General features: G+C 38.9%; 2 protein-coding genes across 4 annotated transcripts; both read right to left on the reverse strand.

The window, feature by feature from the left end:
* Positions 1–4,978: 4,978 nt before the first annotated feature.
* Positions 4,979–7,868, reverse strand: LOC121794264. Its single transcript, XM_042192350.1, has 3 exons — positions 7,256–7,868; positions 6,586–7,077; positions 4,979–6,034 (listed from the first exon to the last, which is right to left on the reverse strand). Exons 2-3 carry the CDS (start codon positions 7,065–7,067, stop codon positions 5,212–5,214), a joined length of 1,305 nt encoding a protein of 434 aa, XP_042048284.1. The 5' UTR covers positions 7,068–7,077; positions 7,256–7,868; the 3' UTR covers positions 4,979–5,211.
* A 2,108-nt stretch (positions 7,869–9,976) lies between these two features.
* On the reverse strand, positions 9,977–16,401 carry LOC121794257. Of its 3 annotated transcripts, none has more exons than XM_042192340.1 (9): positions 16,354–16,401; positions 15,798–16,004; positions 15,401–15,653; positions 14,594–14,796; positions 14,205–14,457; positions 13,307–13,509; positions 12,909–13,161; positions 11,565–12,064; positions 9,977–11,148 (listed from the first exon to the last, which is right to left on the reverse strand). In XM_042192340.1, the coding sequence occupies exons 2-9, from the start codon at positions 15,992–15,994 to the stop codon at positions 10,419–10,421; spliced, it is 2,592 nt and encodes an 863-aa protein (XP_042048274.1). In that variant the 5' UTR covers positions 15,995–16,004; positions 16,354–16,401; the 3' UTR covers positions 9,977–10,418. The 3 variants fall into 3 exon arrangements, with proteins under 3 accessions (XP_042048274.1, XP_042048275.1, XP_042048276.1); XM_042192341.1 differs by having other exon boundaries at positions 15,798–16,007; positions 16,354–16,380; XM_042192342.1 differs by lacking the exons at positions 13,307–13,509; positions 14,205–14,457.
* Positions 16,402–16,602: the final 201 nt, after the last annotated feature.

Below are 16,602 nucleotides of genomic sequence, written 5' to 3' on the forward strand. Positions count from 1 at the left end.
GGCTCTCTTGAGATGTTAGTTAACAAACCAGTTATAACTGTTCCAACGGCTACTTCCCGTTTCTTGGTTTGCATCAACATGCCGAAGTGCTGCATGATGCCGAGCTCAATAAAATGCCGAGCTCAATAAAATGCCGAGCTCAATAAAACGCCGAGCTCAATAAAACGCCGAGCTCAATAAAATGCCGAGCTCAATAAAATCTTGAACGAGCTCAACCTTTAACAAATCTGCAGCTGTTGAGAATGACATTGATTTTAGCTTGCTGCATCCAACGGTGATTGTGAGATTATACTCCAACAAACTCCACCTTAATCTCAGAATCAACAATGAATCATAATCCTCTGACAAAACCTCAAACTCATCACTCCACAAGTCCCACCAGCCCCAAGCAGTATTTAAACTTCATGGCTGGCAACGGCTTTGTCAACATATCAGCCGCATTATGCTCAGTAGATATTTTCACCATCTTGACTTCACCTCTCTGTATTTCATCCCTTATGAAGTGCATCCGCACATCTATGTGCTTACTTCTTTCGTGAAACACTTGGTGTTTGGCAAGGCATAAGGCGCTGCTGCTGTCACAGTTTATCTCCACTGTGTCTTGCTTCTCCCCAAAATCTTCTAGGATTCCCTTCAGCCATATTGCTTCTTTCACAGCCTCTGTCATTGCCATGTACTCAGCTTCCGTAGTAGATAAAGCAACCACATGTTGTAATCCAGATTTCCAGCTTATAGCAGTGCCATTTAGGGTGAACACATATCCAGTTTGAGATCTCCTATTATCTCTATTTGATGCATAATCAGAATCGCAAAACCCCACCAGTGCTCCACCTTGATCCTTACAATCTGCCTTGTACAACAGACCATAATCTGAAGCACCCTTCAAGTATCTGAGCAACCACTTCAATGCTATCCAATGCTCTCTCCCATGGTCTGACATAAATCGGCTAGTAACACTTATAGCCTGAGCCAAATCTGGTCTTGTGCATAGCATTGTGTACATTATGCTTCCTATGATGTTTGCATAAGGTATCTTGCTCAGCTCTTTCCTCTCTGAGTCATTCTTTGGTTTCTGATCCATGCTCAACTTAAAGTGAGCAGCCAATGGTGTAGAGACAGGTTTGAAGTCATCAGCCTGAAATTTCTTCAAAACTCTCTGGATGTAATTCCTCTGCAACAACCTGAGCTCTCTCTTTGGCCTATCCCTCAGTATATCCATGCCAAGGATTCTCCTTGCATTTCCAAGATCCTTCATTTCAAACTTGGATTCCAGTTCAGCCTTGATTCTCTCAATCACTCCCAGATCTGCTCCTGCCACAAGCATATCATCAACATACAAAAGTACAAAAGCAATTGGTACACCATTCCTTTCTCTGATGTAAACACAGCTATCATACTGCGATTTTCTGAAACCAATACTCATCATATGCTCATCAAACTTGAGATACCACTGCCTACTACTTTGCTTCAATCCATACAAACTTCTCTTGAGCAAACACACTTTGTCTTCATTCCCAGCCTCCATGAACCCCTCGGGTTGATGCATATATATTGTTTCTTCAAGTTCACCATGCAAGAAGGCTGTCTTGACATCGAGTTGGTGTAACTCCCAATCATACTTTGCAACAAGAGCAAGCAATATCCTGATGGAACTGTGTTTTACAACCGGAGAGAACACATCATTATAATCAATCCCCTCTTCTTGAGTGAATCCTCTAGCAACAAGCCGTGCCTTAAATCTGACACTCTCAACTTCACCAACTTCAATCTTCATCTTGAAGATCCATTTGCAGCTAATAAGCTTTTGGGTCCCTGGATTCTTCACCAAAATCCAAGTATGGTTTTTGAGTAGTGACTGGATCTCTTCTCTCATAGCTGCAAGCCATTTCTCCTTTTCCTTACTCGACATAGCTTCAGCATAGGTGGATGGCTCTAAGCACTCCAATACCTCAGCAACACAGAGAGCAAAAAAACTCATCTCATAATCACTGAACCTGGCTGGCTTTCTGATCTCTCTTCTGTTTCTGTCCCTGGCTATAATATGTGATCTCTGATCATCATCAATCTGATCTCGTTGTTGGGGTTGCTGTGGACTTGAAGCTTTATGGGAACTTGAAGCTCCACCTCCATTCTGATCATCTGGATCACTAGGTGGTGGCTGGCCATGCTGAACTTCTTGATCAATAGATACTCTTTCACCCATCTGATCCTCAGTCTTCAAGAATGGCATATGATGCTCATGGAAGACCACATCTCGGCTCACAATTATCTTCTTGTTCCCCTCTTCAGTGCACCACAACCTGTACCCTTTTACTCCATGTTGGTACCCAACCATCACACATTTCTGAGCCCTTGCATCAAGCTTTCCCTGCTTGCAGTGGGCATATGCTCTACAACCGAACACCTTGAACTGATTGTACTCTCTATCTCCACCATACCATCTGACATCTGGGATTTCATTTCCTATAGCTGATGATGGAGAACTGTTAATTAGCACTGCAGCAGTACACACTGCCTCCCCCCAGAACATCTTTGGCAAGCCTGATGATAAAAGCATGCATCTGACTCTATCGAGGAGTGTTCGGTTCATTCTTTCAGCAACTCCGTTTTGTTGCGGATTAGCCGGGACTGTCCTATGCCTTTGTATCCCATTTGATTTGCAGAAAGACTCAAAATCTTCAGATAAGAACTCCAGCCCGTTATCAGTCCTCAAGCACTTGAGAGTGGTGGATTTCTTCAGCTTCATCTCTGTGCACCATTCTCTGAATTTTTCAAATGCTTGTGACTTCTGCTTTAGGATGTATATCCAGACTTTTCTGCTATAATCATCTATTATCGACATGAAATACCTGCCTCCTCCCATAGAAGCAGGCTGAGCTGGACCCCATAAATCACAATGCGCATAGTCAAGAGGTAATTTGGAGGTGTGTTTACCAGCCTTGTATGGTAGCTTCTTGCTCTTTCCCAGAGCACAGTGTTCACATTCCTTGAACCTCTGATCACTTCCAGTCGGAATGACCCCTTTCTGGATCAGTTCTCTCATCCCACTTTCTCCAAGATGGCCGAGCCTCTTGTGCCACAGACTCATATCAGAGTCCTCTGCAAGATTCACTGAAGCAACAACAGTTTCTGCTACTAGATAGTATAAACTGTTTCTCCTCTCAGCAATCAGCAAGATTTTTCCATTAAGTGAGACATTCATATAGCCTTTCTCAGAAGAAAACCTGAAACCTCTAGATTCAAGCATGCCAAGTGAAATCAAATTCCTCTTAATCTCAGGAATGTACCTGACTTGAGTAAGCAGTTTTGTTGATCCATCATGAGCTCTCAATCTGATATCTCCAATGCCTTTGATGTAGCACATCTGATCATTCCCCAACATTACTGACCCGGTTGCCTCAGAAAGGTTTTCAAACCAAGCTTTGTTGGAACAAATATGGAAGCTGCACCCGGAGTCCATTATCCAAGAACTCTCTATCCCACCACTCACCACATTCATGATCTGGGGTGGATCTGTGTCTTCTGCAAGATCAGCCTGATTTTGGGTAGCCTTCTCTTCGTTTTGCTTCCTTTTCCACGAGTAGCAATCCCTTTTGAGATGCCCAGGTTTCTTGCAGTAATGACAGCTTCGCTTCTCCTCATTTTGCTTCTGATACTTAGGCTTTTGATTCTGATTGAATTTCTTTTTCTTGCCTTTGAAAGCCTTTACATTCAAGGCTTGACTGCCACTTCCTTCATTTGTCGTCGAAGAGTTCTTTTCCAGCTCCTTTGATCGAAGAGCACACTGAACTTCTTCATATGTGATGCCAGATTCTGCATTCCGGCCAAACAGCATTGCATCTTTAAGATGCTGGAATGTTTTGGGAAGAGCATTCAAGAGCAAGATGGCCTTGTCTTCATTCTTCATGGGGCCATCTACATTCTCCAAATCATCCAGATTCTTGCTGAAATCATCAATCTGCTCTGCGAAGGGTCGGTCTTCAAGAATCTTGTATGAAAAGAGGCGCTGCTTCATGTATAGGCGATTAGCAAGCGACTTGGTCATGTACAGCGCTTCGAGCTTCGTCCATACCCCATGCGCTGTGGTTTCCTTCGCAACCTCGCGTAACACCTTGTCCGTGAGATTGAGAATAATGGCGCTATGGGCTTTCTTGGCAATCTCAGCCTTCTTCCTCACGCTCTTCTCATCGAGATCTTCTTTTTCTTTCCCCTTCGGATCAATTGGCTCGATTGCTTCATCGAGCCCTTGCTGGATCAACAGAGCCTTCATCTTGATCTGCCACAGACCAAAGTCATTCTTCCCCGAGAATTTCTCCGCTTCGAACCTCGTCGTCGCCATCGATATCAACTCCGATTGCGTTTCCCACAGACGGCGCCACTTGTTATGAAAGTATGCAAAAGATCGATGATGACAACAACCATGCGAAAAAAAAAGAACACTAGAGTTTTACGCTCGCAGGTAAAGGAACAGAACCCGAATCCTTAGCTGATGTTGTGGTTGAGACGGTGTCCTCCCACTGGAGAGTGGTGTTTATCTCAAAAGAGACTGTAATCTATCCCCCGCGATGAAGGGCTCACTAGCCGTGAAGGTAGTTTAGTCTACCCCTGCAGTTAAAGACAAGATAATGCTAAGAGTATAAAATTTTCCTTCTTGATACCAAATTTGAATATCCAAGGCAGCCTCCTGGTTGGTGGAGTTAGTAACCACTAATGCGCCAGTAAGTGTTTGATGAAATGCTTGATTGATGAAATGCTTGATTGATGAAATGCTTGATTGATGAAATGCTTGCTGAATAGTGGTCCAATGCCGCTTGTAAAACGGGCTATTTTCCAAACTCGCGTCAAGCATGAAATGAGGTTGTGTGGGTTGTGTTGGAGGGCCTCTAATTGGCTTTGACATCCAACGATTTGTTACGCCCAAAACATGTTTGATGAAATGCTTGAATGAATAAACACTCAACAACTTGGAGAAATCAAATTGATAATAAAGAAACACCAATCTTATTGATGAACTACAGTTGATATTCGTAGTTTCCGTTACATGTCAGAATTTTATCTATGAAGCTAGGTTGCTTATCAGAAATCAACTGCATGACGGTTATTGATGATTGGGAAAAAACAGCATGGGATCTTCAGAACAAGGCCTGAGCGGATTTGACAACAAAGTGGAAGTTGTAAAAACTGATGCCTTTGTAAATACCATCAACCTGCTCAGTGTAAGAAACCGTGCCATCGGTGGAGCTCTTTGTCTTGCTGCGTGTAAGAATAAGGAACATCGCAGGTGCCCCTCGTCCCGACATAGTCAATTACCGCACTACTCCTCGCAGGCACAGGAACCGAACCCGAAGCCATAACTGATGTGGTAGTAGTTGTGGTGGTGTCCCACTGAAGAGTGGTGTTTATCTCAAAAGAGACAGAGATCTCTCCTTCCACGATGAAAGGCACGCCGGTCTTGAAGGTGGTTTCCACCCCTGCAGTTAAAGACAAGCTACGGCTAAAAGTATAAGATTTCTCGTCTTGATAAGTAATCTGAACAGCCATAGCAGCCTCCTGGTCGCTTGAGTTAGTAAGCACGGATGAGCCAGCAACGTAAGGCACCTCGTCGTATATCCTGGCATCCTGCATCCGATATACGACGTTGTAGATGTTTCTCTGGGACACGAGCTCTTGCACCACCAGTCTTGCTTCCTTGGTGATGTTTTGGACGTCCGCATTTAACATGTCGGTCTTCCCTTCGGTGGAGAGACGTGCGCAGTAATTGTTGTTGCCAGCGTTGCGGAGTGCAATGGTGTTGTTGTCGTCTACTTTGACGGGCCAGAAGTGAGTGTCGTTGTTGTCGACGGAAGACTGATCGGAATCCGCCCATATCCAGTTTGGACTGCGCCTCCAGAACTGGCTGTCCCAGTAATCTGACGTTATCCGGACATGTCCGTCGGGCATCAACGACACGCGGTGGCCGGACGCCTCCTCATTAGGATCATCGGATGAGAACTGCAGGTAGTTGTAACCATCCCAGGACCTTCCTTCAAGGAACCTGAACATATATGGTCTAAATTAGGATATTGAACCTTAATTTATTAAAGATTAAAGATCAATTTTGTTTCTAAACATTATTTTTTTTTCAAAAAGTGAATGTTTTAGACCAAATTCGTATTTTTGTCCTATGTTTAGGACTAAAATTGACATTTACTCTTTATTAAAATTTGTGATGCAAAAAGACGTATAATAATGACTGAACTATAAGGTTATCAAAGACACTCTAATTCCTTGAAACGAAATTAATATTATAAAATTAAAAACTGCATTTCAAAACAAAGAGATTCGTTATGTATAAGCGTTTAGAAAACTATAAAAACTCAAAAGGAAATAAAACAAAATCAGGAAATTAAAAATTAACCCCAAAAAACTGTATACTTTTCTGCCACCTAAACGATGTCAAATGACCAAAATCCATTTGAATTTCAAGTCATTCTAACACGGAACATTTTTGGCATCTTTAGGGCTTTGCCATCACCTATTGCTGGAACTGCATCAATCTGTTTTCATTGTGTATGATTAGATGATGACAAGAATATGTAACAGTACCTGCCGTTATCCCCTTTGAAAGCCACGTGGGCAGGCAGTTTCACCAATGTACTCCAATCCACAAAAGTTAAGAAATCGTACGAATCTAGGGCGTTTACCTGCACGAAAACGCCCCAGTACTCCGTATCTACCAACAGGCGCCCACCTGTCTGAACGTGATTCAAGTAAAACTCACCTGCTGCCTGAACCACCTCGAACAACGTGCATGAAGGATCCGTTGTGTCTTCCACGGGCTTCTTTAGTTCAGCAACGATGCCGTTTCCGTTTGCTCTCTGCGACCAATACCTGTTGAAATTACTGAATCGGAGGTGAACGTAGTTGGGGTTGCTTGCTGCTTGTTCGACTTCAATCTTCACGAGCGTGCTGAACACACTCTGCTCCCCAAGACCTACTACACTTGCGCTTTCGTTGTAGTATAAATGCCCTTTATCAGGATAACTAGCTGTTTTAATGGCGATGAGCTTTGGAAGCATGAAGGCCATGATAGATCACCTACTTGTAAACATATATACATACAATCAGTAGCTAGTATTAATATTTCCGACGGAACTTTCTTGTTGGTTCTTACTTAGGAAGAAGAAATGCCCAACAAACTTTGATGAAATGAGAAAAAAGACTGTATCCAATAATCAAGAGTTGGAAAAGAAAAAGGATTAGGAGAGAGGATTACCGAAATTGAAGTGTGGAAATGCAAAAGGCTTAATTTGTTTCAACCTTGTTTGTGTGATTCTTAGTGGAAATGCATCCACTCTATTTATAGATGAAGTAGACATGCTTTTAAGGCTGCTGAGGAATTTGGAGCAGTTGGGAAACGCAAATTTATCCGTAAAAAGCAGTTGGAATAACTTGTTTAGAAATTTTAACTTTATAAATAAAGTTATAGAAAAAGTGAGTTATACTTTATATATACACTCTCTCCACCATTAATTGTCCAATTTGCTATTTTCGTCCATCCGTGAATAATTGTTTCATTTGCTTTTTATTACTCAACTTTTGGGCACAGGAATTAAAAAATTGTGTTGAAAAGTATGAGAGAGGAATAAAGCAGGATAGATAAAGAGGGAGTAAAGTAAATGATGAAATAAAGTAAGTATGATTGAATGTTTTGTTTATTGTTAAAAAATAAAATGACTCAACATAGTTGTGACGTTCCAAAAAGGAATACAACTGAACTTAGTTGGGACTGGAGAATACTTTTGACAATGGACCCACCTTCACTTTTTATCACTCCCTTCGTTTCCTCATAGTTAAGGCGAAACTTTTCGGCATGAATTTTAAGAAGGGATGTTGTGTTAAATAAATAGATAAAAAAGTAAGAGAGAGAAAAAAACAGATAGAATAAAGTAAGAGAGAGTAAAGTAAGAAAGAGAAAAATGTTACTACCTCCGTCCCCAAAAATTTGTCCCACTTTGACCCGGCACGGGTTTTAAGAAATGTAATGGAAAGTGAGTTGAAAAAGTTAGTGGATTGTGAGACCTACTTTTATATATTAGTTTTATAATAAAATGTGGGTATGAATGAGTTAGTGGAATATGTGGTCCACTATAAAAAATAATAAAAAGTGAAATGAGACAAATTTTGGGGGACGGATGAAATGGAAAACTGGGACAAATTTTCAGGGACAGAGGTAGTACTATATATGAAAATGACTCAACTATGAGGGAACTTCCCAAAATAGAAAAATGACTCAACTATAAGGGAACAAAAATAGTATATTTTTAAAAAGAATCTTTAATTAATTCCTTAATTTCTTAATTAACAAAAATTGGTGAAATTTTATAATTAACAATGATTTCATGAATAAATATATATTTAAAATTTGACTTTTAAGTATTTATAATGTTTTTAATGAGGTAATTTTGTGTTTTATATCGTCTTTGTTAGCATAATTTTCAGGATGTAACAAGATTCTGTCTAAGGTTACTTTTGGTTAGTTTCTTGATACTTATCTAGCCATTCTTTATCTAATACTCCCTCTGTCCCCAAATATTGTCTCACTTTGACCCGGCACGGGTTTTAAAAAATATAATGAAAAGTGAATTGAAAAAGTTAGTGGAATGCGAGTCCTACTTTTATATATTAATTTTATAATAAAATGTGAGTATGAATGAGTTAGTGGAATATAAGGTCCATTACCAAAAGAGAAAAAAAAGGAAATGAGGCAAATTTTATGGGACGGACAGACGGAAATGAAAAATGGGACAAACTTTCAGGGACAGAGGGAGTATATCTTTGTTGCTGACATACATGCAGTGGCGGACACAGTAAGGAAGGAAGAAGGGCTTAAGCCCCTCCCAACAACTCTTTTTTGTGTTTTTTTCTACATCATTTTTTGGAAAATATTTCGTATACACTCTTTAGCCCTTCCCAAGTTTATATTATTGAAGAGTAAATCATCAAAATTGAAATGGTAGAAGGGGCTGAACTTTGGAATCAAAAAATTGCAGAGGTGAAATTACAGAGATGAAAATGGCTCCTTGTTTGAAGGAAGAAGAAGCATCCTTTTTTTAAAAAGAATTAATAAGTGGAGTAATATAATATTATTTTATTCTAAAAGTTTCATCGTGAATAGTGTAGAATATGTGGACTAGTTGAGCTATAATAATTAATAACTACCCTGTCAATATATTCACGCATAGATTAAAAGTACAATCAATTTATAAATTTAATTTCAAACCATTTTTTTTGTAATAATAGTGCAGCTATTAAAATGTTAACTGTGTTCAATTTCCATTTAGGTAATGTAATAATTCTAAATTGGTAATATAGCTTTTAGTACTATTCCATTAATCATTCTGAAAGTATATACAATGTACCAAAATTTCAATTTAGTAGTCAATTTTTTGTTGTTAATAGTTACATCAATGATAGGTATGCTATAGTAATAATTTACTAGTAATTGATATTTACTCTATTGAATATCTTATAACCTTGTGTCTAACAGAACATTTCATTATTTATTTGCAAGAGTAATTTACAAAAAAATGATAAGTCTAATTATAATAATATACATTAAAACTTTAATTTTCTTCAGATAAATTGGCCGACTATTATTTGATTTGAGTTTAAGATGTTAGAATTAGAGTTTGGTTCAAATTAGATTCATATATTTTTCTATCTTTTTTTATATATATTTGCAACATAGTAATATATTGATTTATGCATTATAATAATTTTTTTTATAAATTTTTTTTATCATTTTTATAGCTGTATTTGTGATTTTTTAATATATTATTAATTTTTATTATATTTAGTTTTTTATTTATTGAATATAGTATATATATAGGGTATAATGCAGCTCCTGCCAATAATATTTTCTGCGTCCGCCACTGCATACGTGTGCATTTGTTGTAGCTATCATTCAGGTTGTAAGTTGCCATACAAATGAATGTTGATCAAGGATTTACGTTCCTTTAAGAACTCCAAGCCACGCTCAAAAGTAGTTTGTTCATTTGGAAGATTGAGGATTCACAGAGATATTCATGTTGGAAGATTTTCTCCTTGTACGCTGCCGTGGGATAGTTATATTATATTTTTTTGGTTTCAATTGGCAACACAAACAACAATATTTGACCCAATCTTATTAATTAAATACTGCTGATAGTCTCAGTACTTGTCAGCTTGATGATGGTTAATGATGATTGGGAAAAACGGGACGGGATGCTCAGGCGAGGCGCTGAGTGGATCGGATAACAAAGTTGAAGTTGTGACAACTGACGCCTTTGTAAACACCATCAACCTGCTCAGTGTAAGAAATCTGGCCATTGGTGGAGTTCCTGTCTTGCTGCGTGTAATAATAAGGAATATCGCAAGTGCCCTTAGTCCCGACATACTCAATGATAGCCGTAGTCCTCCCAGGCACGGGAACAGAGCCCGAAGCAGTAACTGTTGTGGTAGTAGTTGTGGTGGTGTCCCACTGGAGAGTTTTGCTTATCTCGAATGAGAGTGATCGTTCCTTCCGCAATGAAGGGAACGCCAGCGCTGAAGCTGGTTTCCACCCCTGCAGTTAAAGACGTGCTACGGCTAAAAGTATAAGATTTCTCGTCTTCATAAGTAATCAGAACAGTCATAGAAGCATCCTGGTCGCTGGAGTTAGTAACCACGGATGTGCCTGCCAGATAAGGCATCTCGTCGAATATCCTGGCGTTATCCATCCGATATCTGACGTTGTAGATCTTTCTACTGGACACGAGCTCTTGCACCACCAGTCTGGCTTCCTTGGTGATGGTGCCGACGGCCGCATTTAACATGCTGGTCTTCCCTTCGTCGGTCAGACGTTTGCAGTATTGGCCATTGCCCGCGTTGCGGAGTGCAATGGTGTTGTCGTCTACTTTGACCGGCCAGAAGTGAGTGTCGCGGTTGGAGAGAGACGACTGATTATTCGCATCGGCCCATATCCAGTTTGGACTGCGCCTCCAGAACAGGCCCGAAAAGTGATCCGATGTTATCCGGACATGTCCGTCCGACATGAACGACACCCGGTGGCCGGATGCCAACTCGTTAGGATCATTCGATGAGAACTGTAGGTAGTTGTACCCATCCTGGGACACTCCCCTAAGGAAACTGAACATATATGCTCTAAATTAGGATACTCAACTTTAATTTATTAAAATTCTGAGTATTAATAAAAGTACTACTTCCTCCGTCCCATAATAGAAGTCATATTTGATGTGAGCACGAGTTTTAAAAAATGTATAGAATAGTGAATTGGAAAAGTTAGTGGAATATGAGACCCACTTTTTTATATTGGTCTTTTAATAAAATGTGAGTGGAGTGAGTTAGTGGAATGTTGGTCCTACTTACTATTTATGGTAAAAGTGAAATGTGACACCTATTGTGGAATGAACCGAAATGACAAAATGTGACTCTTATTGTGGGACGAAGGTAGTAATACCTTCGTCATTGACCCACTTCTGTAGAGATTTCTTACCGATTTTCACTTTGTATCATTAGATGATGACAAGAATATATAACAGTACCTGTTGTTATCGCCTTTGAAAGCCACGTGGGCAGGCAGTTTCACCAATGTACTCCAATCAACATAAGTTAGATGGCCGTACGAATCTGGGACGTTTACCTCCACGTAAACGCCCCAGTTCGTGTTATCTACCAACAGACGCCCACCAGTTGGAACATGATTCAAGTAAAAAACACCTGCCACCTCACCAGCCGCCTGAACCGGTTGGAACAACGTGCAAGAAGGATCCGTTCTGTCTTCCACGGGCTGCTTCGATTCAGCAACGATGACAGTGCTATTCGCTCTACGCGACCAATACCTGTTGGAATTACTGAATCGGAGGTGAACGTAGTTAGTGTTGCTTGTTGCTCGTTCGACTTCGATCTTCACCAGTGTGCTAGACACATTCTCCTCCCCAAGATTCACCAAACTTTGTCTTTCGTTGTAGTACAAATGCCCTCTATCAGGATAACTAGTTGTTTTAATAGTGATGAACTTTGGAAGCATGAAGGCCACGATCCCCTGCTTGGACATATATATCCAGAAAATTAAATTAGCAAGTATTAATATTTCTGACGGATTACCGACGTAAATTTCTCATTGGTACTAACGGAATATATCGTCGATAACTTAGCAAATGAACAACAAACAAGTCTAATACACTACTCCTTCTATAATAATTAATTTTATGATGAAATTCCATGAATTTCTATCTTTACTAATTAATTTTAGAATGAAACTCTATGAATTTCTATTAGAGTCTATTTGATACCACATAATTTGAATGAGAATCTCTTCTGAAATAAATAAGAAGGAACTGAATGAAAACTGAAATAATTGAATTTAAAGAATTTGTGCACATGCATAATATATATTATAAACACTACACGACGTGTATTAGTGTGTTTAGTAGCGTGTGCAGTGTGTGTATAATGTGTAGTGCTTGCAATGTGTGTGAAATGTATGTTTCGTGTGTGCTATGGATATATGCAATGAAGGGTTGCGTTAAAATGCTAATTTTCTTAAATTGCTAACTTGCTAACTCATCAACGTAGTGTATTAAAAATGTCAAAACGATCATATTAAAATATCAACACATATTTGGTTTACATTTTAATAAACTGTGTTGACAATTAAATATCAATGTCAACATAATGTATTAAAATATCAACTTAAGTTTATGTTAACATTTCAGTATCATCGTGTTGACATTTTTAATACGTTGGATTGATGAGTTAGCAAGTTAGCAACTTAAGAAAAGTTAGCAACGGATCACACCCCATACAATGAAGGTATCTAATTTAAAATTATTTGGAATTTCACTTATCTACTTTAATAGGAATTGAGGGAGGGTAGGCAGGTTTACCAATGTACTCAAATCCACATAAGTTAGATGGCCGTATGAATCTGGGACGTTTACCTCCACGTAAACGCCCCAGTTCGTGTTATCTACCAACAAACGCCCACCAGTCGGAACGTGATTCAAGTAAAAAACATCTGCCTCCTCACCAGCCACCTGAACCGGCTGGAACAACGTGCATGAAGGATCCGTTGTGTCTTCCACAGGCTGCTTCGATTCAGCAACGATGACATTGTTGTTCGTTCTGAGCGACCAATACCTATTGGCAAGTGAAAACAAAATAACAAAAAACATTTATCCCTCGTTGGTGTAAAGAGATAACTGAAACTACTATATGAGTTACATGGCCTCTTCTTCTATCACTAATTGATTTTGAGATGGAACCCATTGATTTCTATTAATACCTGTTGGAATTACTGAATCGGAGGTGAACATAGTTAGAGTTGCTTGTTGCTCGTTCGACTTCGATCTTCACGAGTGTGCTAAACACATTCTCCTCCCCAAGATTTACTGAACTTTGTCTTTCATTGTAGTATAAATGCCCTCTATCAGGATAACTAGTTGTTTTAATAGCGATGGACTTTGGAAGCATGAAGGCCACGATCCCCTACTTGGACACAATATACATACAATTAAATTAGCTAGTATTAATATTTCTGATGGATTACCGACGGAAATTTCTCGTTCGTACTAACGGAATATTCCATCGATAACTTTCGGCAAATGAACAACAAACAAGTCTAAAATGCTACTCCTTCTATACCAATTAATTTTATGATGAAACTCCATGAATTTCTATCTTTACTAATTAATATTGATAGAAATCCATGGGTTCCATCTAAAACCAATTGGTGATAGGAGGAGAGGCCCATGAGACTTATATAGTGGATTAAGCTCTTTGTGTACACCGATGTGAGATATTATTATATTCATTTTTATGTTTAAATTGCCAACAAATATTATAACAAAACTCTATGAATTTCTATTAGAGTCTATTTGATATACATAATTTGAATGAGAATCTATTATGAATGAAGGAACTGAATGAAAACTGAAATAATTTAATTTAAAGAATTTGTGCACATACATAATACATATTATAAACACTACATGTTGTGTACTTGAGTGTTTATAGTACTGCGTAGTGTGTGTAGTATGTGTATAATGTGTAGTCCGTGCAATGTGGGAAGTGTATGTTTCGTGTGTGCTATGGATGTATGCAATGAAGGTATCTAATTTAAAATTATTTGGAATTCCAATTATCTACTTTAATGAGAATTGAGGGAGAGTAGGCAAGTTTACCAATGTACTCCAATCCACATAAGTTAGATGGCCGTATGAATCTGGGACGTTTACCTCCACGTAAACGCCCCAGTTCGTGTTATCTACCAATAGACGCCCACCAGTCGGAACGTGATTCAAGTAGAAAACACCTGCTGCCTCACCAGCTGCCTGAACCGGCTGGAACAACGTGCATGAAGGCTCCATTGTGTCTTCCACGGGCTGCGTCAATTCAGCAACGATGACGCTGCTATTCGTTCTCAGCGACCAATACCTATTGGCAAGTGAAAACAAAATTAACTAAAAACATTTATCCCACATTGGTGTAAAGAGATAATTGAAACTAACATGGCCTCTTCTCCTATCACTAATTGATTTTTAAAATGGAACCCATGGATTTTTATTAATACCTGTTGGAATTACTGAATCGGAGGTGAACGTAGTTAGTGTTGCTTGTTGCTCGTTCAACTTCGATCTTCACGAGTGTGCTAAACACATTCTCCTCCCCAAGATTTACTGAACTTTGTCTTTCGTTGTAGTATAAATGCCCTCTATCTGGATAACTAGTTGTTTTAATAGCGATAGACTTTGGAAGCATGAAGGCCACGATCCCCTGCTTGGACACATATATACATACAATTAAATTAGATAGTATTAATATTTCTGACGGTAATAATTAAAATAGCTTGTATTAATATTTAGGACGGATAACCGACGGAAATTTCTCATTGGTACTAACGGAATATTCCGTCAATAACTTTTAACAAATGAACAACAAACAAGTCCAATACGCTACTTCGTCTATACCAATTATTTTTATGATGAAACTCCGTGAATTTCTATCATTACTAATTAATTTTATAATGAAATTGAACGATATCAATTTCTATTAGAGTCTGTTTGATACACAGAATTTGAATTAGAATTTCTTTTGAATGGAATAGAAAGGAACGGAATGAAAAATGAAATAATTGAATTTAAAGAATTTGTGCACATACTTAATACATATTATAAACACTACACGTTGAGTGTGCAATGTGTGTATAGTAGTGTGTAGTGTGCGCAGTACGTGTATAATGTGTAGTTCGTGCAATGTGTGTGAAGTGTATGTCTCGTGTGTGCTATGGATATATGTAGTAAGGTATCTAATTTATAGTAACTATTTAGAATTCCAATTATCTACTTTAATAGGAAGAGAGGGAGGTAGGCAGGTTTACCAATGTACTCAAATCCACATAAGTTAGATGGCCGTACGAATCTGGGACGTTTACCTCCACGTAAACGCCCCAGTTCGTGTTATCTACCAACAGACGCCCACCAGTCGGAACATGTTTCAAGTAAAAAACACCTGCCTCCTCACCAGCCGCCTGCACCGGCTGGAACAACGTGCATGAAGGCTCCGTTGTGTCTTCCACGGGCTGCTTCGATTCAGCAATGATGACGTTGTTGTTCGCTCTCAGTGACCAATACCTGTTGGCAAATGAAAACAAAAATAACTATAAACAATTATCCCACACTAGTGTAAAGAGATAACCGAAACCACTATATAAGTTACAGCATCTTCTCTTATCATTAATAGATTTTAGTATGAAACTCATGGATTTCTATTAATACCGGTTGGAATTACTGAATCGGAGGTGAACGTAGTTAGTGTTGCTTGTTGCTCGTTCGACTTCAATCTTCACGAGTGCGCTGAACACATTCTCCTGTCCAAGATTTACTGAACTTTGTCTTTCGTTGTAGTAAAAATGTCCTCTATCAGGATAACTAGTTGTTTGAATGGCGATGAACTTTGGAAGCATGAAGGCCATGATAGGTCACCTACTTGTAAACATATATACATACAATCAGTAGCTAGTATTAATATTTCCGACGGAATTTTCTTGTTGGTTCTTACTGAAAATTCCGTCGTTAACTTTTGGCAAATGAACAACAAACACGACGAATACGCTACTCCTTCTAGTGTGCTGTGTGTGTGTCTAGTGCGTGCAATGTGTGTGAACATTTTTCACGATATCCCATATCGATGTAAAGAGAATCACTGAACATTTTTCATGGCATCTTAAATTCGTTGGTTGATGTTTCATAACAAACTTTGATGAAATGAGAAAAAGACTATGTATCCAATAATCAAGAGTTGGAAAAAAAAAGGATTAGGAGAGAGGATTACCCAAGTTGAAGTGTGGAAATGCAAAAGGCTTAATTTGCTTCAACCTTGTTTGTGTGATGCTTAGTGGAAATGCATCCACTCTATTTATAGATGGAGTAAGTAGGCATGCTTTTAAGGCCGCTGAGGAGTTTGGAGCAGTTGGGAAACGCATATTTATCCGTAAAAAGCGGTTGGGATAAATTAGATGGGATAAATCAGATCCATCCGCGAATAAAAGACCATTTGTCATTTTGAGGTGTATGGCAATAA

This window comes from Salvia splendens, chromosome 3 (genome assembly GCF_004379255.2).
Source record: "Salvia splendens isolate huo1 chromosome 3, SspV2, whole genome shotgun sequence".
Classification (NCBI taxonomy): Eukaryota; Viridiplantae; Streptophyta; class Magnoliopsida; order Lamiales; family Lamiaceae; genus Salvia; species Salvia splendens.